This window comes from Rhineura floridana, chromosome 5 (genome assembly GCF_030035675.1).
Source record: "Rhineura floridana isolate rRhiFlo1 chromosome 5, rRhiFlo1.hap2, whole genome shotgun sequence".
Classification (NCBI taxonomy): Eukaryota; Metazoa; Chordata; class Lepidosauria; order Squamata; family Rhineuridae; genus Rhineura; species Rhineura floridana.
Genome location: NC_084484.1, coordinates 51,282,028 through 51,306,471, shown reverse-complemented (window position 1 = coordinate 51,306,471; position 24,444 = coordinate 51,282,028). Strand labels below are relative to the sequence as shown.

At 43.7% G+C, this 24,444-nt stretch overlaps 1 protein-coding gene across 1 annotated transcript in view; it reads left to right on the top strand.

Moving 5' to 3' along the window:
* TUBGCP3 (tubulin gamma complex component 3) overlaps positions 1-24,444 on the top strand; it is a 99,182-nt gene that overhangs the window by 6,340 nt on the left and 68,398 nt on the right. Inside the window, exons 2-6 of the mRNA XM_061626651.1 lie at positions 6,179-6,286; positions 7,637-7,704; positions 11,482-11,559; positions 11,868-12,085; positions 14,189-14,361. Coding sequence (XP_061482635.1) covers positions 6,179-6,286; positions 7,637-7,704; positions 11,482-11,559; positions 11,868-12,085; positions 14,189-14,361 — 645 coding nt within the window. The remainder of the gene's footprint in view (positions 1-6,178; positions 6,287-7,636; positions 7,705-11,481; positions 11,560-11,867; positions 12,086-14,188; positions 14,362-24,444) is intronic.

Here is a 24,444-nt window from a genome sequence, read left to right as displayed (position 1 = left end):
ACTGGGGCAGAATGTTTTAAAAATTCAGGTTTGTCAAAGAGTTTTGTAAACCTGTGGGGTACTGTTGACCCCTCATACTATTTGTGGTGATATTTCTCATACAAAATGGACTGAACAGGTTCTGATCTAAACCCTCGCAGATATGCCAAGTAATGTTTATTTTTCTCAGTCATTCCAAGGGGTAAGATTGACCTCAAAAGCCATAGCAGTAAAAACATCATTTTTTCACTAAATTAAGGTGCCCCTCCCCCCCAAATACCACATGGCAAATCATGCCTTGTCATGGTTGAGGACTACTGGGAACATGGAGTTGTAGAAACAGTGAGAGAAACGTTTTATGAATTTTTCCCAGTGCAGTTGTGGTGTTTTGACCCCACCTGTCAGTGAAAGGTTAAATGTTTCCCCTTCTCCCCTACCCTTTGATGAGAAGGTGGCATATGGTCCAGGCTACAGGAAATTGGATTTCATGACTCAAAAGACCCATATTTTCTTAGACTTTCCTAACATCTTTTCAGCAAATGGTACTTGTGGTCTTAAATGCAAACCTTTTTTAGCTATTTTGTTAGGCGTGGGAGGGAAATCACTTAACCACATAATTTAACTAACCATGCATATTTAATTTTTTGCTCTCCCTTTTTTGGAAATTTCTAAAAAGCGCTAGCTGCGACAGTTCCTTTTCTTCTTGGATCGTTTCCGTTTTAATTTTCTCTTGCCTCTAACAAGGCCAACTACATTTTCACAGGGAATTTGTTCAGAGGTCTTCCTAGGTTTTGAAATATGTATGCTGAACAGTGCAGTTCTGAGTAGAAATACCTTGGATACATTAGTGGAAAGGGTGAGAAGTTTGTGCATATTGGAAAATGGATTAAAAATAAGTTTCCCCCTACGCATTACAGAAACCTGACTTCACAGCAGCTAGACAAAGCAAAATTAATAAGAATCTGTCAGTTTTAAATTATTCGTTTTTGTTCTTTGTTTTATGTTTGAGATCAGAATGATCTTTAATGGTATCCTGAATTCTTTAGACAATTTACCATAAATCTGTTCATTAAGAATTTCTCCCAGGATACTCAAATAAGGCCATAATCTTGGAATTACTAGCATTTCCATGGTTTCTTTTGAAGTGTTGAAATTTGCAAGCAGAAAGAAAGGTTTAAGCTGTATTCCAATTGAATTCTTATTAATATCACTCTAAATTTATATTCTGCTTCTTCTGTTTTCACATTTTAGAGGTGTAGGTCTCATTCATTTCAATGTGAGTTTCATAGTAGAAAGTATTTTTCTTTGAAGGTCAGATTTTCCTGCTGGGGCAAGAGTAGGGGAATGAAAAAGCAGTCATATATATATGTGATTCTGCCAAATGTGGAATGAAGTATCTGGCAGGAAGAGCCTTGAGAAAATAGTGGTTTTTCATTTCAAATATTGCCTAGATTAAAAGAATATTTACTTCTTCCTCTCATAAAACTGTGGAGTCAATTTTATATAGCCTAGCAATTTCATATACTGAGCTGGTGCCAGGGCTGTGGAGTCGGAGTCGTTGAGTCGGAGTTGGAAGCAATTTTGGGTGGAGTCGGAGTCGGTAGAAATGTACTGACTCCGACTTCAAAATAAAATTAATATTTTAATATTAATATTAATACCAATTTATTAATATTAATACATTAATATACATTTGCCATTTATGAAGGAGTCGGAGTCGGACAGTAGAAAAAGAGAGGAGTCGGAGTCAGTCGGAGTCGGACAGTAGAAAAATAGAGGAGTCGGAGTCAGTCGGAGTCGGACAGTAGAAAAATAGAGGAGTCGGAGTCAGTCGGAGTCGGACAGTAGAAAAATAGAGGAGTCGGAGTTGAAGGTTTGACATACCGACTCCACAGCCCTGGATGGTGCTGCCTTTAGTCTGTCTAGGGTTCGCCTAAAGGAAAGGTTTACGGAGCCCTCAACATGAGATGGTTGCAGCACATATATTGGGAATTCAACACATTTTTATTTTGCAGTGTGAAGATACAGTGCTGCTCCCTCTCTATCCATAGGATATGATTGAGAATTGGGCTTGAGGGTTTTCTTGGGGTTAGTTGTTGTTATGTGCCTTCAGGTCAGTTATGATTTATGGCAACCCTGTGAATCAGTGACCTCCAGTAGCATCTGTCATGAATCGCCCTTTTCAGATCTTGTAAGTTCAGGTCTGTGGCTTCCTTTATGGAATCAATCCATCTCTTGTTTGGCCTTCCTCTTTTTCTACTCCCTTCTATTTTTCCCAGCATTTTTGTCTTTTCTAGTGAATCCTGTCTTCTCATTATGTGTCCAGAGTATGATAGCCTCCGTTTCATTTTAGCTTCTAATGATAGTTCTGGTTTAATATTTTCTAACACCCAAATATTTGTCTTTTTCAGTGTCCATGGTATGCGCCAAGCTGTCCTCCAACACCACATTTCAAATGAGTTAATTTTTCTCTTACCCGCTTTTTTCACTTTCCAACTTTCACATCCATACATAGACATCAGGAATACCATGGCCTGAATGATCCTGACTTTAGTGTTCAGTGATACTTCTTTGCATTTGAGGACTTTTTCTAGTTCTCTCATAGTTGCCCTCGCCAGTCCTAGCCTTCTTCTGATTTCTTGACTATTGTTTCCATTTTGGTTAATGACTGTGCTGAGGTATTGATAATCCTTGACAAGTTCAATGTCCTCATTGTCAACTTTAAAGTGACATAAATCTTCTGTTATCATTACTTTAGTCTTCTTGATGTTCAGCTGTAGTCTGGTACAGAATGCGGCAGCCGCCGGCGAGATCACATCACTCCAGTGCTAAAGGAGTTGCACTGGTTACTGGTTGTTTTCCGGGCCCAATTCAAGGTGTTGGTTCTGACCTTTAAAACCCTATACGGTTTTGGCCCAGTCTATCTGAAGGAGCGCCTCCAGCATCAGCAGCGATGCCGCCCAACAAGATCAGCCTCAAAAGGCCTTCTCTCTATCCCACCAGTTAAAACAGCTAGACTGGTGAGGACTAGGGAGGGGGCTTTTTCAATTGTGGCCCCCACTTTGTGGAATTCCCTCCCAAATGATCTCCGCCATGCCCCCTCTATGATGAGCTTCTGCCGGGCCTTGAAAACCTGGCTCTTCAGGCAGGCTTTTGGGGTGGGCTAGGTTTTATTATTGTTGAGATTTTTAATGTTTTAATGTATTTGTATGTTTTTATTTTGTACGTCGCCCAGAGTGGCTGGACAACCAGCCAGATGGGCGACTAATAAATTTAATAAATAAAAATAAAATAAATAGTCCTGCTTTTGTGCTTTCCTCTTTAACTTTCATCAGCATTCATTTCAAATCATTACTGGTTTCTGCTAGTAGTATGGTATCGTCTGCATATCTTAAATTATTGATATTTCTCCCTCCAATTTTCCCAAGGCCTTCATCTTGGTACAATCTCACTTTCTGTATGATGTGTTCTGCGTATAGATTAAACAAATAGGGTGGTAAAATACACCCCTGTCTCACATGTTTTCTGATGGGGAACCAGTCAGTTTCTCCATATTCTGTCCTTACAGTAGCCTCTTGTCCAAAGTATAAGTTGCACATCAGGATGACCAAGTGCTGTGGCATCCCCATTTCTTTTAAAGTATTCCATAGACCCTCCGTGGCGCAGAGTGGTAAGCAGCGGTAACGTAGCCGAAGCTGTGCTCATGGCCAGAGTTCGATTCCAACGGAAGGAGGAAGTCGAATCTCTGGTAAAAGGGGTCGAGGTCCACTCAGCCTTCCATCCATCCGTGGTCGGTAAAATGAGTACCTGGCATATGCTGGGGGGTAAAGAAAGGCTGGGGAAGGAACTGACAATCCCACACCATATATATGGTCTGCCTAGTAAACGTCGCAAGACGTCACCCTAAGAGTCGGAAACAACTCACACTACAAGTGTGGGGACACCTTTACCTTTACCTTATAGTATTTCATGATCTACACAATCAAAGGCTTTGCTGTAATCTATAAAGCACAGGGTGATTTTCTTCTGATTGGGGATAGTAGGCTGATCTTAATCTTACTTTATTTTATTTCTACCTTCCTTTGAGCTGAGGCATCAGTGTGAGAAGGAAATTAATGTGCTTTGCTGAACTATAAAGATCCAAATGTGCAATGTCAGAAGTGGGGCTGGGAGAGGTCATCTGGAGATTTGGAGTACAATGTCATCAATACACTGATGACACACAACTCTGTCTCTATCATTTGATTGCAGGTAGGGAGTGCTTATTCTAAACCCATTCTTGGAGGTGCTTGGGCTAACAAACTGGCACTTAATCCAGACAAGACAGAAGTGTTGCTGGTCAAGGGGAAAGTTGAACCAGAGATAGGGCTACAACCTGTTCTTGACAGGGTCGCACTCCCCTTGAAGGAGCAGATCTGCAGTTTGGGAGTACTCCTGAATCCTTCCTTGCTGCTTGAATATCAGGTGGTAGCAGTAGCCAGGAGTGCTTTTGGCCAACTCAGACTGGTCTGCGAGCTGTGTCCATTTCTGGAAGCAGTTGACTTGGCCACAGTGACACATGCATTGATGACACCAAGACTTGATTACTGTAATGCACTCTATGTGGGGCTGCCGCTGAACGGCTGAGAAATTGCACTTGATTCAAAATGTGGCAACCAGAATGCTAACTGGATTGCACCATGGGGATCATAACACCCCTGTCCTCTATCAACTATACTGACTCCCAATTTGTTTTGTCCTAATTCAAAGTGCTAGTTTTGACCTTTAAAGTCCTAAGCGGCATTGGACCAACGTACCTGAGAGACCGCTTACACCTATATGTATCTGCCTGTGACTTAAGATCATCTGGCTCTGGTCTCTGTGCACCTGGAGGATGGAATGAAAGATGTTAGACTGGCAGGCACACAGGAGAGGGCCTTTTAAGCTGTGGTCCTCAGGCTTTGGAATATCCTACCCCAAGAAGCCCGCTCTGCTCCCTCCCTGATGGTGTTTCAGAGACTTTTAAAAACTGTTTTGTTCCAGAGAGTCTTTGGGAGGGACTGAAGGTATAGCCTGAAACTGTTCCCTCTGCCCTTTGGGGTTTTACCTCTTTAGTCCCTTTTAATATCACTCACCTTGAATTGTTAACTGCATTTTATGTATTTCTATGTGTTTTAATGTTTTATTGTGCTTTTATTTACTGCAAATGATTGCATTGTGAGCTGCCCTGAGTGCCCCATTGTGAGGTAGAACGGCAGGATAGAAATATTTTAAATAATAATAATAATTGATTTCAGGGGCTTGAAAATGTGTGCATCCCTGCTCAAGTTACAGCAGCCCCCAATAGAAATGGACTCAGTCCCTCTTGGAGTTTATTCTCACTCAGATTGGGGTTGCACCCTCCTCCACCATTGCAGCTCGAGAGTGGGGCTTGTGCTTGACTGCAGCAGACATACCAACCCTCTGTTGTCCGCTGTGCTCTTCTGCACTGCCTGCTGAAGCACCCACTCCCCTTATCAGGGTGAAGGTTTTTTTTCCCCTTGGGGAAGTGGAGGAACAGAGGAAATGGAGAGAAATTTGGGTGGCTCACAAGTTCAAATGAATCACTTAAAAAACATTGAGGTTGTTTGTGTGTTTGATTGGAACACTTGAGCAGCCTGATTGATTTTTGGCATGAAAAGTGGGTGCTCCCCCATCCCTAACCATGCAGAAGATTTTAATTTATACTGCGGTTTATATTCCACACTTCTAGTGTTTATGCACCACTCAGGGCAGCTAACAACAATGAAAACCAGCCTATAAGATACAATAATATTCCAAAAATTCAATATCTTTTTACAGCCTGGTAGCTGACATGTTCTAGTTCATTGGCCTGACCTAGTTATGAGTAATGAATACATCAGAATATGTCACCATTCTCTGTCATTTATATATAACGGAGGTACCTATAAATGGTCTTGAAGCTTCTACAGCCCTGTTTTTAACAACGGAAGTCATCCACCATATGTTTCTTATATCTATGCTGACTGCTTCCAAACAGACTGTATTATTAGACCAAAATCTTGTTTGTGCAGAAATACATTTTTTACATTTATGTTTCTATACTGCAAATGCCTGACTTGTAAGGGGTGTGTGTGTGTAGGGGTGTGACTTGTAAAATTAAATACATTTTTTGCAGTCTGTTATTATTAAAAGTTGACTAATTGTGATTTTATTTCAGCTGATGTAGCCCAGCAGTTTCAGTATGCAGTGCGAGTCATTGGAAGCAACTTTGCCCCTACTGTTGAAAGAGATGAATTTCTTGTAGCAGAAAAAATTAAAAAAGAACGTAAGTTTATTTCTTATTTTTAACAGCATTTAGGACAACTGAAAAATGCATATTTTGCAATATGAATCTTAACATATCATTGCATTGGATGTAGTTAACAAGGAAGAAGCAAGACAATACAGGGTAATGTGGAGCAAACATGTATTCTCTTGTCTGAACAATTTTGTAGTCTTCGTAGTGGTAAAAAAATATGAAACTCTGGATGTAGATGTGTGTATTTACCTCTTATTATAGTATAGATTTGGATATTCTGCATAGAAGCATATTCTATGTAGGGAAATTTTCTTGTATGAAGTGACATAGGTAGAGCACTTTTGCCCTTTTGGGGGGGGGAAGATTCTGTGGCAGAGTAACCACCATTTTCATAGCCCTACTGGTTTGCTGTGGCCAGAGTGGGAGGTGTAGAAAACAGTTTTTCTAACTAATGGGAGGGAGTGAACCAGACCTAGCATAGGCCAATTCTGTGGGCATGTTGGAAATGAGCGGATTTTGGATCCTGCAGATTAATGGTCCCTGGAATCCCCCTTTTTTATCCTCCCTCCACCTGTGTTACACGGGTAGCAGAATATCTATCCTAATGGAGATTTCTGCAAGTGTATTGGGGCCCCCAGTGGTATAGGTGTTGTCTTAACCACAAATTTCCCTTTCTGCTGATGAAACAGGACAGCAGGGCCCCACGCATACAAAAAAGCAAAGCAAAAATCACTGGAAAGCAGATCAGCTGTAGTGTGGGGGTCTGGAACCTAACCTCCCCTGAGGAGGAGAAGATCAGCTGCAGCACGCTACAGCTGATCTTCCCCTCCTTCGGCGCGAGCAGCTGGAGTGCGGGGAGCTCCAGCCCCCCTCCAGCTGATCGCTCCACTGGTGCTGTATTAGCGGAACACCGAAAATCGGGGTGCCGAGAAGCAGGGCCCTACTGTACATGGTTGTTTGTTAAGGTCCCTTAATTAGCTTTTGACCAGTTGTAGGATTGCTGCCTAAGTAGAACACCATCCTTCTAACCAGAATGAGCAGTCAGCTACAGTGTATCAAAACAACCAGTACTGTACCAATACTGGTAGCTTTCAAAGAGCTCAGGAACCTCTTATCTGTGTTGATTAAATAATACTATTTAGTTTAAATATTAATCTTGCACATGACAGGCTTGTAGTGGGAAACACAGGAATGTGCCTTATACTGAGTTAGACCGTTGGTTGACCTAACTCAGTGTTAGGTCAGCGGCTCTCAAGAGTTTCGGGCAGATTTCTCTCCCAGGCATAGCTGGAGATGCTGGGGATCGAACTGGGGACTTCCTGGATCTAAAACAGTTGCTCTGCCACTGAGCTCTTAATGTGCCTTTTCTCTTCATAGTTGTGCGGCAAGGAAGGGAAGAAAATGCGGCTGTATTTTCAGAGCTCTACAGAAAACTCCATTCACAGGTACAGGAATGGGTCCCCAGCAGCCCCGTATCCAATATGGAGACTAATTGTTAGTGGGGTGAAGTGAATACCACTAGTGTGATTTTGTTAGAATCAGGTTTTTTTTTGTTTGCATTTGTTCTAACTTCCTGTCCTGCAAAATATTAAAAGCTAGTTTTAATGAAAGTTAAAAAATAAGCAGCATTTATTTTAGTTCTCTAAATTACTTTTTATGGGAAGGGTACAGATCAGCAAAAAAACCTTTACTTTTTATGTTAGACTTCTCTCACCACTGTCTATTTTTAAGATAATGTGTATTGATTTATTGATCAGGTGTTCTGTTGGCCTCTTAAGTGATCTTGGTTTTCTTTCTTTCGTACTTGAAGTCTAGGGTTCTGGAAATACACTTGCTAACTGAGAACTATATGAGTCAGTTTTGATAGTGAAGTTCAGCAAAGTTCACAAACTTTCATATACTGCAAGAAAATCTGTTATTCCTTGGCATAAATGAGATGCCCTCCTCCTGCTGGAGACAGATGAGTTCAATAATTTCCAGACTGGTGAGAGCCATAGAATAGCTGTTTAAACACAGCGGTGCATGTGTGAGCAGGGAGCCCTGCTGTGGGTGAGAGATCTGTCAGTCTTTTCTTTAAGCCCCAAATCAGTTTTTGCTCTTATATTGAAAAAATTAAGTTAATGAATTTGTACATTTGAACAAACTGTACCTGAACAGTGACCTGAACTGTTATGAATGCCCATTAAGCAAGTAGGATTCCACACTTCATGATACTTTATATAAATATTTTATCACATGGTTATGACAGGCTGCTTGTTGAAACAGCACAATGAAGATAGTTCACCAGTTCTGGTTGAATGGCATCATCAGATCAGAGGCAAATAGGACAGCAGTGGGGACTGAAATATCTTAAGAGGCACTTCTGGACTTTTTTTTTCTTAATAAGAACAGAAAAGAATCCCTGTGTATAGGACAGAGGCAAGTGGCAGTTGATTTTTGAGTTCATAGTCTGCAATCCTAACCCTAATTACCTGGGAACAAGCAACACTGAATTCAGTAGGACTTACTTCAGAGTAGACATTGCTAGGATTGCACTGTTTGTGTGTGTGTGTATCACTCTCCATTTTGAACAAAGTGGATCTGTGAGTCTTTAATGGATGTGATGTGTGCAGCTGGATGAGGCTTTTTGCAATAATCATGGAGCCTGAAGACAGTTAACAAGACTTAGTTTCAAATTCACTAATAGGCAAAAAACCTTGTGGTTTAAGAACGTACCTATAGCCCACAGATATTTCTGTCAAACTTTAAAAAGCAGGGAAATTGGGCAGCTATAGTGAATGCACCAGGGGAGCAGGAGACCTGACCTCCCCTCTGAGATATTGTACTGCCCTACAAATTTGTCAAAATGCAAACACAAATTGGGTTGGTCTTTCACAGTCCAATCCACTTGCTGTGTAGCAAGTGGGGGGGAGCGATGGAGGGCTGAAGTGGACAGAGGAGGAGGAAGAAGGAAGAGGGGAGGGGAGGAGGAAAGGAGAGGAAAAGGGAAGGAGGGGAAAGTCAGGTCTGATCATTTGCATGATTATTGAGTTCAATCGGATTTATTCCTATGCAATCATGATTAGGATAGGTAAAACTGACCATGGGGAAGGGGGAGGGGGAAGGGGAAGGAGCATATTGGAGGGGGGCAAAGGAAGGGGGAGGAGAGGAGAGAATTGATCATTTGCATGTTTATAGAGTTCAATGGTATGTACCTCCGTGCAATCATGCTTAAGATAGGTAAAACTGACAATGGGGAGGAAGAAGGGGAGGGGGGGAGGGGGAAGGCGAAGGATGGGATTGGAAGGGGAGGGGGAGGGGGAGGGAGGGGCAAAGGAAGGGGGAGGGAAGGGGCAAGAGGGAGGGGATAGGGAGGAGAAGGGAGGGTGGGTTTGGTCATTTGCATACTTTTTGAGTTCAGTGGGATTTATTTCTGTGCAATCATGTTTGGAAATGGACTGCCTTCAAGTCAACCGGACTTATGGCGACCCTTTGAATAGGGTTTTCATGGTAAATGATATTCAGATGTGGTTTTACCATTGCCTTCCTCTGAGGCTGAGAGGCAGTGACTGGCCCAAGGTCAACCAGTGAGCTTCATGGCTGTGTGGAGATTTGAACCCTGGTCTCCCAGGTCATAGTCCAACACTGACCTGGGGGAGGGGGGAAGGGGAGGAGATTGGGTGGATGGGCACTGGGCAGAAGGGAAGCCTCTTTTTAAAAGGAAAACATTGTGAACAGTATCATTGCTTTTCAGCATTTCCCCCACCTTTTTATTCTACAGAAGGCACATATAGCCTCCCACTAGGGTTGCCAGGTTCAGGGCCTGAGACTCCCAAGAGGTCTTCTGTATCTTTAACCCAAATTTAAAACAAAGTTGTCCCTGGCCACATCCACACCAGGCCTCTAATACACTTTGGACAATCATTTATTTATTTATTTATTATTTTTATATACCACCCCATAGCTGAAGCTCTCTGGGCGGTTTACAATACAGTAGGGCCCCGCTCATACAGCGGGTTACGTTCTGGACCCCCGCTGTAAAGCGAAAACTGCTGTAAAGCGGATCCCATTGATTTACATTGACCAAAATGGCGCCCGGCGGGAAAAAAACGCCGTAAAAGCGGAACAAAAAAATAATGATAAAAAAATAAAAATAAAAAAGGGCCTTTCTACAATTCACAACCGCTGTATTAGCAGAACGCTGTAAAGCGAAGCGCTGTAAAGAGGGGCCCTACTGTAACTAAAAACATTAAAAATAATTATACAAATTTAAAAACACACCTTTTAAAAACAATTTAAAATACAATTTAAAACAATTTATCATGGCTTCTCTCAAAGCCATGGCTCAAACCCAATCATGGCTTCTCTCAAAGAATCCTGGGAAGTGTAGTTAGTGAAGGGTGTTGAGAGTTGCTGGGAGATACCCTGTTCCTCTCACAGACTTTCAATCCGAGTGGCTGACTGTTAACCATTCTCTCAAGGGAATAGGAGTCTCAGCACCTTTCACAAACTACACTTCCCAGGATTCTTTGAGGGAAGCCATGACTGTCTCAAGTGAAATCAAGTCTGGTGTGGGTGTGGCCCCCCTGATTAGTTAAACTCAGCAGCTGTGAGGCTTTTAGAACACTGACAGTTGGTTTTTACTGAGCATGCTCTATCATTGGCTTCAAGCCAAAATTTCTTAAATTAATTAAGAATCAGCCAGGCATTTTTTTTTTAACCTTTAAACTGCAGTAGATGAAGGTCAGAGTATGGGGCAAGGTCAGTATTAGGATTACAGGTACTCTGTGAACATGGCTGATTTTTAATGAATTTCAACCAATTATGAGAACTCTGAGAGAAAAAAGTCCAAAAGGGCTCTGGGGTTTTTTCCCTCTCTTTTTAGACTTTGAACCCTCTATTCTCTCTGACTGTTTTGTGTACCGCCATGAAAATTGAGATGGTTGTTAAGCAAGCATTTCTGAGTTCAGGACTGTAAGTTTGGTAAGGTTTTATTTTGAAATGAGCTTATGAGAAGCATCAGAATGGCATGGGGGGATATTTTCCATTTAACATTGCGGAATGTGAAAAATCCATGCTGGCAATAGTATACAGCCACTCTCGTGGCTGTATAATAACCTTTCCATGTGTCTATCCATATGACTGTTAATCCATAAGATGGACAATACTTGCTTATGGACAAGTAAAGCTAGAAATCATTTTGAAACCATGTTACTGTTTCTAATAATTATCTCTTGTGAAAGGGAGTTTTGAAAAACAGATGGTCAATCCTCTACCTCCTGCTCAGCCTCAGTGAAGATCCACGTAAACAAACAAACAAGGTAGGTAATATTATATTTTGTGTGTGTGTGCGCATTCAAGGCAGTTTACAAAAATTTAAACTAGTAAACAAAAATAAAAGCAGATAAAAGTGAAATTAAAAGTCAGAGCATAAAATACTTAAGATGGTAACAATGTTTTAAAATGTTTGGATAAATAAAGAAGCATTTGACTGACACCTGTATTTAATGTATTTTTAAAATATACATAATAAATGAAAGGAAACCATTGTCGGAAGGATAGTGTGTTTATAGTCACTTAACAAATGGGTATGAGTTTCTTTAAAACCTTTGGTTTCTTTCCCTTCAAGGTATCAAATTTTGCTACACTATTTGCTCAAGCACTGCCCCGGGATGCTCACTCAACTCCGTACTACTATGCCAGGCCTCAAAGCCTTCCTCTGAACTACCAAGACCGGAATGCCCAGTCTGGCCAGAATTCTGCCAGTATGGGGAGTAGTGGGATCAGCAGCCTAGGCATGTATGCCCCGAATGGGCCGACACCAACTCCACAGTCGTTTCTTCCAGGGTAAATGAAACTTGTTCATCTTGCAAATAGTCATTCAGAGAGATCTGCGTCAATAGATAATATTCAGAGGTGGCAGTCAAGGCTTGCCATTCCACCACCCCTTTTCCCGGCGCACTGGCTGTTGTGGCAAAGAGATGAATGGGACCTGGATATCTCATAAGTCCCCCCTGCCGCCCCTCCTCTGACATGCCCCTAGAATGCCCCTTTTGCTGGCCTTCTGCTGGCTTTCACTGGCTCCCCTTACGCCTGGCTGGGCATCCCCGGCGGACCTCTGGCTGAGGCACTTATACCAGTATAGCCTGGCTGACCTGGGACCCAGCTAGCTCAGCCAGAGGTTGTCATATCCAACTTGACTCAGCCCAGCATAAATGTGAGTTGGATTACGCCTGTAGTTGAAGCTCATGAGCTCAGTAAAACAATATAACTACTCCCCCTCCCTTTTTTTTTTAATTCTAGGGAAGAAAACGGTGGTTGCTCCTTTTTGCTTTTCCTCTTCAATACCTCACAGTGGCACTGTAGGCACATTGCCATTTGCAGATTCCTTTCATGGGATCTTAAAACCGATACTGACTGATCTTTATGTGAGCTCCTATATAGCCTGTGGCTGCACTAGACTCAATCAGTGCCTCTGGTTGCTAATCCTAATGCTGATTCTGTTGGTTTTAGTGGGATTCTGCCAGCCAATAAGGGTCCACGTGCTTTCCATAAGGACAAGGGGATGTTGAGGTTTCCTGTATACCAAGTACATTTATTCCATGCATTACAGGAGTTTTTTCTCCTCATATTCACTTCAAAACAACTACATTGGGATGGGGTTATAGGAGACAACTTGGTGGTTGTAGAGCCCTGAAGTTCTGTCAGGGAGATAATTGTTTCCTTTAGGGATGACATTCTAGGGTATCTACCCTAGAGATGACTTTGCTGTTTGTACATCCCATATTTGATGATTGGGAGAAAGGGAAAATTAGTTGTCCCACCCTCTTTTCTGAACTATATGGCTCAGTTTGAGACCCAGGAGCGTAAAAAATGTTCAGCTCTCAGAAATGTCCTTCTATATGGCCCAAAATATTTTTCCTTAATAATTTGTTCCAGAAATATGTGGTGTTAGATAAGTTTTAATATGTTGAGTGGGCTTATCTTGCTGATCTGGGAAGCTCGGTTGCTCTTTCTTATGCTATTTAACAACTTAACCCTGACTATATCCAAAAGAAGGTGCTATCCCAGGTATAATGATGTGAATAAATAATAATAATATCCATGAGAACATACAGGTAAGAAAAATCTCTGCTTCTGTGAATAGGCTGATTTACTAAAATATAGAGTCAGTGATTGGTTTGCTACTGTCCCTAAAAGATCTACATAGACCTATTAGAGGTGTGAAGTATCCTTTTGGCAGACCTCCTTTCCACACTGCATCTTATGTCTCTCAGTAGACATCTGAAATGTCAGTCTTCGATGTCCCATTAAAGGGCAGTGATTTGCCATATCATTTTTTTTGCAACAGACAGGGTGCTGAAGGGATGAGAATCTGTTTGTTCTGTGCTGTGCGTTATACACTGTAGAAGATGTCTGCTGAATTTTTAAGTTTCTCAGGGCTTGCCCCTAGAATGTAGGGGTTCATGGCCATGGGTTTAATATACAGTAAACAGTCATGGGCACCCTACTGAGGTGAGAAACCCTTTACTTTTATGATTATGTTAAAAGTTAGCAGCTTTCCCACCACAAACATTTTTACCTGCCAGCACTTCTTCTCAAATAATTGATTTGTGTTTGCAAGGCTGAATTAGCGCTAGTTGGAGTGACACTGAACCACAAAGTCATCTGGCTTTGAATGGATAGTAGAAATCTCTGATGTGCTTCATGTACTTTGTTGCCATATTAGTAGGCATGCAAGTACCTTTTCTATACAACTGTCAAGAATTAGTAAATGGTGAATTTCTAAATGTGTTCTCAAAAATAACTGGCCTTGATAAAGCCTTCTGCATCTACTTTTTGGGAGGAGTTGAAATGAAGCTGGGCATTTTAGAGGAATGTAAGTAATTTTGTTATAAGCAAAATTGCTCAAAGGGTACTTTCTATTAATAATAGCTTTTATTTTCTTAGACAATCCTATCAACGTGCAGGAGTGGGAGATTGCCTTCGGCAGCAGCTGGGAGCACGGCTTGCTTGGACTTTAACTGCAGGCCAGCCTACTTTACAGAACTCTACCTCAAAAGGCCTTTCAACCACTGTTTCACGTAACCTGCCACGGTCAAGGCGAGAAGGGGACATAACTGGTGAGCAAAATGTATTTTATTGACTGTTCTCTACACCCTTGGATCATAGTGCTTACTTCAGAATCATTTCAGCTTTCCCACCTAAACAGATCTGCACTGCCATTTAGTGGGAATAAATCAATTGAAATTAGAATGTTTTATCAGCTTTGATTTTGATACCAGTTGATGTAATTTTCAGAAAAAAATTGTATATTCAACTCAGAGTGGTATGTTCTTCAGTGAAGAAGTAGAAAGATCCCACTGAGAGTGCCATCTGAACTTCCCACCACTGAGACTCTGTGGAGCAGCAGAGCCACTGCTGCATATGCAGTACTGCTGTTCTCAGCAACTGTGGCAGACGGTGGGGGGGCACGGTGATTGGCCATGATGCTATCACAGGGGCCAATGGCTTTCAAACTGGCTCAGCCCCATCCACTTCCCACCCTTGAAATACCCCATGTTGAGAGGTCAGCTCAGTTGGCAGCACAGCAGGGCATCCCCTTTCAATTCAAACTCTATTCAATCGAAGCCCAGCATAAGAGTTTGGATTGCTATGCCTTATATGTCTATGAGTTTTTTCCACATTGTACCCATAGTTTTACCAGTGCAATCCTATACATTACTCAGAAGTAAGCTTTATTGATTTCAGAGGAGCTTATGCCCAAGTAATTGGGTATAGGATTGCACCCTAAATCTACTTCCCAGCATTTATGCATTCTTGAGGCTGAAACACTTGACACGCATTTTCATGTATATGTTCCCCATTTTTAAAAACAAATGGAAAACCAAAAGTAACCTCAGGAAGCTTAGGGGTTAAATTAAGGAAAGGCAGTTCAGGCAAATACAACTGCACTTATCTCTTCCCCCCCCCCCAACTATAGGTGGAAAAATAGCTTTCGGGAGGCATACTTTTGAGCAGAAAAACTGGAGAGGAAAGAGTTAATCAGCCCCCCCCCACACACACACACTTCACCCATTCCCTGATTTAAACTTGCAACATTGCAAGGGGGGAATGTATTATTTATTTATTTATTGCATTTATGTCCCACCTTCCCACCTTTCCTCTGAGGAGCTCAAGGTGGTGAACAAGCATAGTTCTTCCCCTCCTGACTTTATCCTCACAACAACCATGCGAGGTCGGTTAGGTTGAGAGACAGTGACTGGCTCAAGGTCACAGAGTGAGCTTCATGGCTGAGTGAGGATTTGAACCCTGGTCTCCTAGGTCCGACACTCACTGTACCACATTGGCTTGATGCAGAGGATAGCATGTTGCATCTAGTTTGGAGCTTAGACTAATAGCAAGAATAAGCTAATTATGACATAAGCCAATCATCTGAAAACCATGGGTCTGGGTCCAAAGAACCACACAGTTAATTCCTCTCAGGCAAGGGGGCTTTTGTCAAATAGCAGCTCACTATCCCCCCTGGTAAAGTGTTTTTAAAACCTAAAGGGATTTATGTGTCCCTAAATAAGATCTTTGGATCTTGGTTCCGTAGAAGAAATGGTTAAAAATCCAAAGGCACAAAAGTGTGCTGTGCCATCACTGAGAAAGAAGACCCATGGAGTGGGGCTGGGACAGTGAGGTAGGCCTCTGAGACTGAGGCAGTTTTATTTGCACTGCTAATCTTTGTTCACAACCATCACTCCCGGGAATAGCTAGGAAAGGGGATCAGTTTATTCTCTCTTTCTCCTTTGGGGAATTCTTCCATGTTCAAAAACTGCTTTTGTAACCATCAGTGATTGACAGTTTTCTCTCTTGTGGGAGTCACCCTGTGATGTTAACTGGTTTCCTGCTAGACTCCTGTCTTTTGTTTCCATCTGCACCTTCACAGAATTCTGGGAGAACAGGGGTCAGTGTGGCATTCAGGACTTGTGAATAAGGTGGGGGTTACCACATTGCCAGAGCTATGTATACATAGGTTTTTTTAAAAAATGCATTAAACTCATGGTTTCATTTCAACACCTCTTTTGTTTATATTTTATTTATTTATTTTATATCCGGCACTTTGTAAAGTACAACCTGCTAGAGAAGTGAGTTTGATCATATTGTTGGAAATTGAGAGCAGCAACATGCACTCTGAAGCTAAGCTGATTTTTTTTGGTGTAAAATGAAGTGGAATTTGGCACAGTTAATTGGCACTGAGGGTGACACCCAATGTTAGGCATACTTGGAGTAGACCGATTGCAATCAGCGGACTTAAGCATCTTTAGTTCATTGATTTCAATGGGCCTACTTTAAGTATGCTTGGGTATTTAAGAGAAACTGTTGGAAGGTGCCTGGTATAATATCACTGCAATAAATCATAGTCCAGTCTTGCATTAACTAAATCAGTGGTACATGCTTCATTTAGAAGGGAGTCTAGTCTCTTAAACCGGCTGTAAATGACCTTGTAGAACACTCTGTGTATTCTCAATAACTTTCAGGAGAAACTGTCTTAGATAAAACATTTTGTTGCCTTCCTCTGCAAAACCTGTAGTTTGAGAATCTAATAGAGTTCTTCTATTTTTAGCCACAGACACCATTAAAAGCCAGTTCATATTGTGCCACCGATACAGCTTGATGTGAAAAAAACATTGGACAGCACTGGCTGACACAGATAGGGGGAAAAAGCCATCTTCATTTCTTAATTTATTGTGTTTATGTTGTGTCAGTAAAACTTTTTTACTCACTCTAGCATCAGATGTAACAGAAGGAACAGATGCATTCTGCCATTATATTATGTTCCTGTTACTAAATAAATTCATATTCCAAATTAAAGATGGTTTATAAAGAAAACAGATTTTTTGGGCTCATTATAAACGTTGAATATGCAGAGGACTGTAGACAAAAATATAAGTTCTGAAATTTTTGTTTCTCAAATTTACACTGTAGAAATCTGAGAACTTAAACCTTGCAAATTTCTATGACAATCTAGAATTGTTTAAGAACGTGGAGCTCAAGAAGCAGAAGTACTTCCTTGTACAGACCCCTGTAGAATAAAGTCTAGAAAATAAATCTGTTTATAGAGGCTCAATATTACAAAGCCAGAATTTTAATTTACCTTGTAAGGGTTGTGTTTCTTTTTTTTTTCTTTTTCTTTTTCATTTTCCATTTTTTATTTAGAAGTTTTGAAAAACATATATATTCATCAACAATCTAAACAATACTACTTTACCCTGTTCTCCCGCACATAAATCTTCCCTCTTCCCACCTATGCAACATCTTCTATTTTCCATTGAAATACACAGTTATAGAGTCTAAGGAGAACGTTAACTTAGCCATAATCTTTTAAAAGGAGTTGGTACTTGACCCGTTCTTTCATCTTTTGCAGAGAAGAGTATGAAGGGCCACCAGTCCTATTTGAAAGCCTTTGTTTTTCCTCTTTCCTTTTGCTAATCTTAATTTGATAGTCAATTTTTCTAATAGGGCAATTTCCCACACCTTTTGACACCATCTGTCCAATGTGAGACCTTCCAGAGTTTTCCAGACCCTTGCAATCACCGTTCTGGCAGCCACCAACAAGAAGCCAATCAATTTTTTATAATGTAAATTCTGATTTCCCTCTGTAAAAAGGTTTAGTAAAGCCAGTACTGCTGTAAAGATAATTTTTTGTCCAGTTATTCTTTGAATTTCTGTATGTATGTGAGACCAAAACTTGGCTACTCTATCACATTCCCACCACATATGCATAAATGAGTCACGTTCCCCACATTCACGCCAGCAAGAGGGGTCCCCCGAGTTAGTGATTCGTGCTAAACGTGCAGGAGTCATGTACCATTTTTGAACAATTTTTAAAGCCATTTCCCTGAAAGATAAGGCCACTGATTTAAATGGGAATTTTAACCACATGCCCGCCCAGATCTCATTTTCTGTTTTACAACTCAGTTCAGTTTCCCATATTTCTTTAAGTATTTGGTTACTGACCATACCCTTTCCCGATAAAAACTTGTATAAGGAGGAGACTAGACCTTTTTCAGTATTGCCTGCATTCAGTATTAATTTTTCTCCTTGAGTTAGTTCTTTTCTGTTGTATTTGTATTTACATGGGCTTTGATACCATTTTGCCTATTTGGGATCATGCCCCCAAGCAGTTCCTGTGCCCCACCCCATATTGTTCAGGAAGGGCCACTTGTATCTACTCTGTAGATTTGGGAATGAACTGTAGTTTGGTCATAGGGTTCATACTTTACATGCTAAAAGATCCCAGGTTCAGTCCTTGGCATTTTCCCCAGGTAGCATGCCATCACGTGGGTATTAGCGCCATCTAGCGTCCAAAGGCAAGAATGTATTGAAGTCAAGACCTGGGGCATCAATCCCCTCCCACTTCAGTTCATTCTTGCCTTCGTCCGAGGCAGTTATATCTACGTTATAGATAGGCAGTTATATCTAAGTGTATGTGACAGTTTTGTGAGTGAGTGTGTTGGAATTGGGGTTGTGTCGTTGTGGTTGTGTTCCCACTGCTCCCCCTCCCTCTTCACTGTACCTCTCTCTTTGGGGTGAGTTGGGGTGGTCGTTTTCTTCCCCCCCATCGTATCCTGCCCTGCCTGTTTTTACCTTCCTCGCCCTGCCTTCTGGGATTGTGGCGGCGGCAAGTTCTCCTCAGACTCAACGTTTTTTCCTCTGCCAAGTCCTGTGTGCCGGCTGCCTATCGCAGTGGCGCCTTTTCCCCTTTGGCTGGTGTAGCTCACCCCGGAGCCCATCCTTTGTTCCCCAGCTCCCGCCTTTTCGGCGGCAGCTTCTGGCCTTCCTGGGTTGCTGGGAGCTTGTGGCTGTGGCTCCCGATCTTGCAGCTATAGTGCGCTTGGCGCTTTCCTGGTGGGCACTCTGTCTCCCGCAGGCTTGCTACTTTCCCTTGGCTCATTACTGCAGCCATTATGAGATCGCGGTTGCGGTTCTGCCACTTGCTGCAGCAAGGGCTCCTTCCCCCCACGGTTTGCTACTGTGGCTGTGCGCTTGGCGCTCTCCTGGTGGGCACTCTCCCGCAGGCTTGCTACTTCCCCTTGGCTCATTACTGCAGCCATTATGAGATCGCGGTTGCGGTTCTGCCACTTGCTGCAGCAAGGGCTCCTCCCCCCACGGTTTGCTACTGTGGCTGTGCGCTTGGCGCTCTCCTGGTGGGCACTCTCCCGCAGGCTTGCTACTTCCCCTTGGCTCGCTACTGCGGCCGTTATGAGATCGCGATTGCGGCTCTGCTGCTTGCTGCAGCGAGGGCTCTTCCCCCCCACGGCTCACTACTGTGGCCGTTGAGAGATTGTGACTGCGGTCTCAGTTGTCGCATTAGCGACTCGATCACCCCTTTTGTTCCAGTGAAAGTGATCCCTGGGAGGTTCCTCCTGTTCCCTCAGGAGGCTTTTCTGTCGGCTTGACGGCCGCCATTGTGCCTTTTTTGACTGGCCTGGTCCTGCCTTTCTGGACGGACACCATTTTGTTTTTAAATTTCCTGCTCTTTCTCAGCGGGCGCCATTTTGACCACTGCCTTTCCCCCACTCTTTTTCTTTTAGGAAACGCTTGGCTTATCTCCTTTCCTCTTCCTCCTCATACTTTCACTTTCTTGTGTGTGGAAGGTTTCAGTGAAAGGAATATCAAGAAAGAGTGCTCTAAAGTTAAAAAAACCCAAAAAACACTAAAGGCAGAAACTGACAGAGAGGCCCAGGACACAGACACACGTCTACATATATTAGTGCACAGGAGCAGTACTGCACCTCTCCCGCTGTGTGTACCTGAGCGTGATTCCTTGCACTTAGTCGCCAGTAGTGCACTTGGGGTTGTACCTCTTCGCTCGCCTGTGGGCGTGTACTGACACCCCTCTCCACACCGCACCCCCCACCTTTGTGCGTGTGTTGGTGACAGATACTGCACCTCCCACCTTTGTGCATTTATATGATGGCGGATCAATAGCCAGAGGCAGCTCGTGCAACGGGCAAAACAGCCGTGCAAGGCCCCGTTGCGTCGCAAGTCTTCTAAGCACAAGCAACCCAGACTCCACTCCAAGGCTGTCGCTAAAACCAAACACTTATTTAGCCACAGCGCTGCCAAGTGAGCACGATACATGTCTGTCCCGGCTTCAGAGGATGCTGGCCAAGAGAGATTAACAGCCCTCTTTCATTCGCCTCCTGGGTTGTCTGAGGACGAATTTGAGGGGTTCCCTAGCCAACCAGCTGTGGACCGTCCATCTCAACCCATGTCATCGGCTAGAGCTCATATGCCTCACCAGTCTGATGAGTCCTCTGCTATTTTGCCTCAACAAGGGCACCCACCTCTGCTCCGCCAAGTGCAGCCAGTGACCTCAGATCCTCAAATGGCCCCTCTTGCCCCTCTACTGGTTGCAGTTGTCTCCTGAATTTCTCTCACAGTTGCAGGATATACTGGGCTTCTTCTCACAAGCGCAGTCACGGTCACAGGCGAATCCATTGCTTCAGCAGAGAGTGCAGCCACAATCTGGCGCTATGGGTCAGTGCTGCTGCGATGATGTAGTTCCTCCATCCTCACCAAATCCATTCGATGTCTCTAGAGGTAGGACTGGCGATGAGATTGCCGGTTTGGAGGATCCTTCGTATTCTCTATAAGCCGAGGGAGATGAGTGGAGTGGTGATTCAGAACTGGAGGAGGATTCGTCCTATCGCCTTTTTGATACTGCCGACTACGTTCCCCTCGCTTGTAGAGTTCTGGACACTTTAGGCCTCAAACGTTTACAATCTGAATCTACCACTCCTTCTGTGAAGGGGGCCAAGGTCCTCAAATCTCCCAGATCGGCAGATCACTACCCTCCTGTGCCAGACCCCATCGACAAACTGGCCAAGGAAGAATGGGCTCACCCTCTGCAGGCATCCTTGCCAACAGACTCTATGCCTTGGCCCCGGAGTTCATGGATCCCCTTAACATCCCGGGGATAGACGAGCTGATTTCTAGTTTGGTCTCGAGATCCCTCCTGCTGAAACAAGGGGACTCACAGCTGAAGGATCCTTCTGAGTGATGGATAGACTACGCTCTGCGGAAAAATCACGAGGCTACCGCCTTTACTATTCAGTCATCTGCTGCAGCTTCCATCTTTTCAAGAGCCGCTATGATGTGGCTGGATGAACTTTTAGATGATCCTAATCCAGATCCGGTAAGGCTCAGGAAGGGCCTGGTGAAGTTACATAAGGCTGCAGCGTTTGTGGCTGATGCCACCTTAGATGCAACTCAGCTGGGAGTGCAGGCCCTAGCCGCACAGGTGGTCGCTCGGCATACTCTTTGGCTCAGACACTGGGATGCAGATTCTATGGCGAGGGTCAACTTGTCGAGGGTACCCTTCTCGGGCTCGTTGCTTTTCGGAGAGGAAGCCCTCAAAGCGGTCTTGGTAGACCCCAAAGACAATTGAAAGCCAGTATTGGCCACATCCACGAAGGATGGTCGCAGGCTGGTCAGACGCTTCATTCCATACAGCACCTTTCGAGGTGCGTGGCCCGGGGGATGGGGCCACGCTTCTCGATCTACCGAATTCCATTCCTCCAGGGGATCCTGGCTCAAACAGTGTTTTCAAGGCAGAGTTCAGAACCAGGGACGTCAAGGGGCCTTGACTTCCTCATATGGTAGGGGTGCTTGTCAGTGCAAACAATACTGACGCTATCCCTGTCGGAAGCAGATTACTTCTGTATGCAAACCACTGGCTTCGTTTGACACAAGTCACTTGGGTCAGAGATCTCTTCTCTCACGGTTATGAACTGGAGTTTTGGCTAACTCCTCCGGACAGATTCCTTTCCTCTCCTCTTCCCAGAGCTCGAGACAGGCGCTGGATCATGCAGGAAGCTACAGCCCATCTCCTCGACATAGCTGCAATAGAATCAGTACTGTTAGCAGAGAGGTTGGAAGGACTTTACTCTCTCCTGTTTGCAGTTCTCAAGCGAGATCTGTCGTGGAGGGTGGTGTTAGACCTCAAGTTCGTCAACTGTTTTGTGAAGTATCGACGATTCAAAATGGAGTCCCTAGCTTCCATTATAGAAGCTCTACAGGAAGGGGACTTTTCTGGCCTCCATAGACCTAAAAGATGCTTACCTCCACGTACTGATCTGCTGTGCTCACAGAAGGTTCCTGCGGTTTGCCTTTGGCCCACATCACTTTCAATACCGGGCAATGCCATTCGGACTCTCATCGGCCCCGAGAGTATTCATCAAAGTGTTGCTCACCTTGGTGGCTTACCTCCACCTCCAGGGTGTGCATTTGGACGATTTGCTGATTTGGGCGGGATCCAGGGACCAAGCCCACTGTCATACTTACAGTACCCTCGAGGTTCTGTGCACCCATGGTTGGCTAGTCAACATCCACAGAAGGCAATTACAGCCAACTCAGCGACTGCAGCATCTGGGAGCGATATTAGACACCACACAGGCCATGGTCTTCCTGTCACTAGACCGCTTTGTAGCCATCAGAAATATGGCACTGTTCCTGTTGCGTCGCTCGCGAGCGGATGTAATACCTATGACAAAGGCTGGGGATGTTTGTTTCCACAATTCACATTATACCGTGGGCTTGGCATCATACTCGACCCCTCCAGTGGGCCTTACTGCCTTTCCAGTGGGACATTGCCAGTTCCAACCACTGAGGCTGTCCACCTCGCCCTTCAATATTTTCAGCCTGTATTTCTTTTCGACCATGTCTTGATTCAGACAGACAACACCTGTGTGAAATCGCATTTGAACAGGCAAGGGGGAACCGGGTCACATTCCCTCCAGATGGAAGTGTCTCAGTTCTTCAACTGGGCCGAAATGCATCTGAAGTCACTGAGGGCAGAACATCTCAGTGGTGTTTGGAATGTGACAGCCGACTGGCTCAGCAGACAACAGGTGATTCCGGGAGAAAGGAAACTTCACTTGGTAGTGTTCAGCCTTCTCCAATGGTGGTTCGGCATCCTCTCAGTGGACCTATTTTCTTCCAGTCACAATTGCCAGCTGACCCGGTACTTCTCGAGGTATCTAGAAATGACCGCAGAATCTGTAGATGCACTGTTAACACCGTGGCCGGACAGCCTGCTATATGTCTTTCCCCCAATACCATTATGGGCAGGACACTGAGAAAGCTGCGATGCGAAAGGGCCAGACTGGTCCTGATAGCCCCGTACTGGCCTCGCCGGCCGTGGTTCTCCAACCTGCTCTCTCTTTCAGTAACAGATCCTTGGAGGTTGCCAGTCCGGCCAGATCTTTTGTTACAGGGTCCGATATGGCACCCGGATCCCGAACGGCTCAGTCTGACACCTTGGCATTTGAACAGGGACAGTTGATACGTGCAGGACTATCTCAGGAGATTGTTGATACAATCCTGGCATCTAGAAGGCTATCAACGTCTCACATCTACCAAAGTACTTGATTTACTTTTTCCAAATGGTGTGAGTCCCAGGATTTCCATCCCTCTCAAGGTACTGTGCAACAGGTGTTGCAGTTTCTACACAGAGGTCTGAAGATGGGTCTCAAAGCAAACACCTTGCCTCGCCACTCCTCCACCATATCTTCTATTCTCTCCATTTCATCTTCTGGGGTTCATATGGGCTCATACCCGCTTATCATGTAGGATCGTATCTCCCTACATGAACCTGTCCGGGATTTGCGATCTTCAGGTGAGGCCCTTCTTGTGTTCCCCACACCTTCGCAAGCACATATGACGTGGACACGAGATAGGGCCTTTTCGGTGGCCGCCCCTAGGCTGTGGAACTCCCTTCTGAGTGAGGTGCGATCAGCTCCCTCCTTGCCGTCTTTCCGGCGACAAGTAAAGACTGTTTTATTTCAACGGGCATTTGGGATAGAGAACGACCAGGATTAAGTGTCATAGGTTTGGTGATTACATTATATGATTTTATTATTTTAAATTGTCCTCTGTTTTTAACCTATATTTTATGGTTTTAATTTTTCTCATACTTTTTTAATAATATACTCGGTATGTTTTAATGGTGTTGTTTTTAGTTGTAAGCCGCTCTGAGTCCTATTGGAAAAAGGGCGGGGTAGAAATAAAGTTCATCATCATCATCATCATCATCATCATCATCATCATCATCATCATCATCATCATCATCATCATCATCATCATCATCATCATCATCATCATCATCATCATCATCATCATCATCATCATCATCATCATCATCATCATCATCA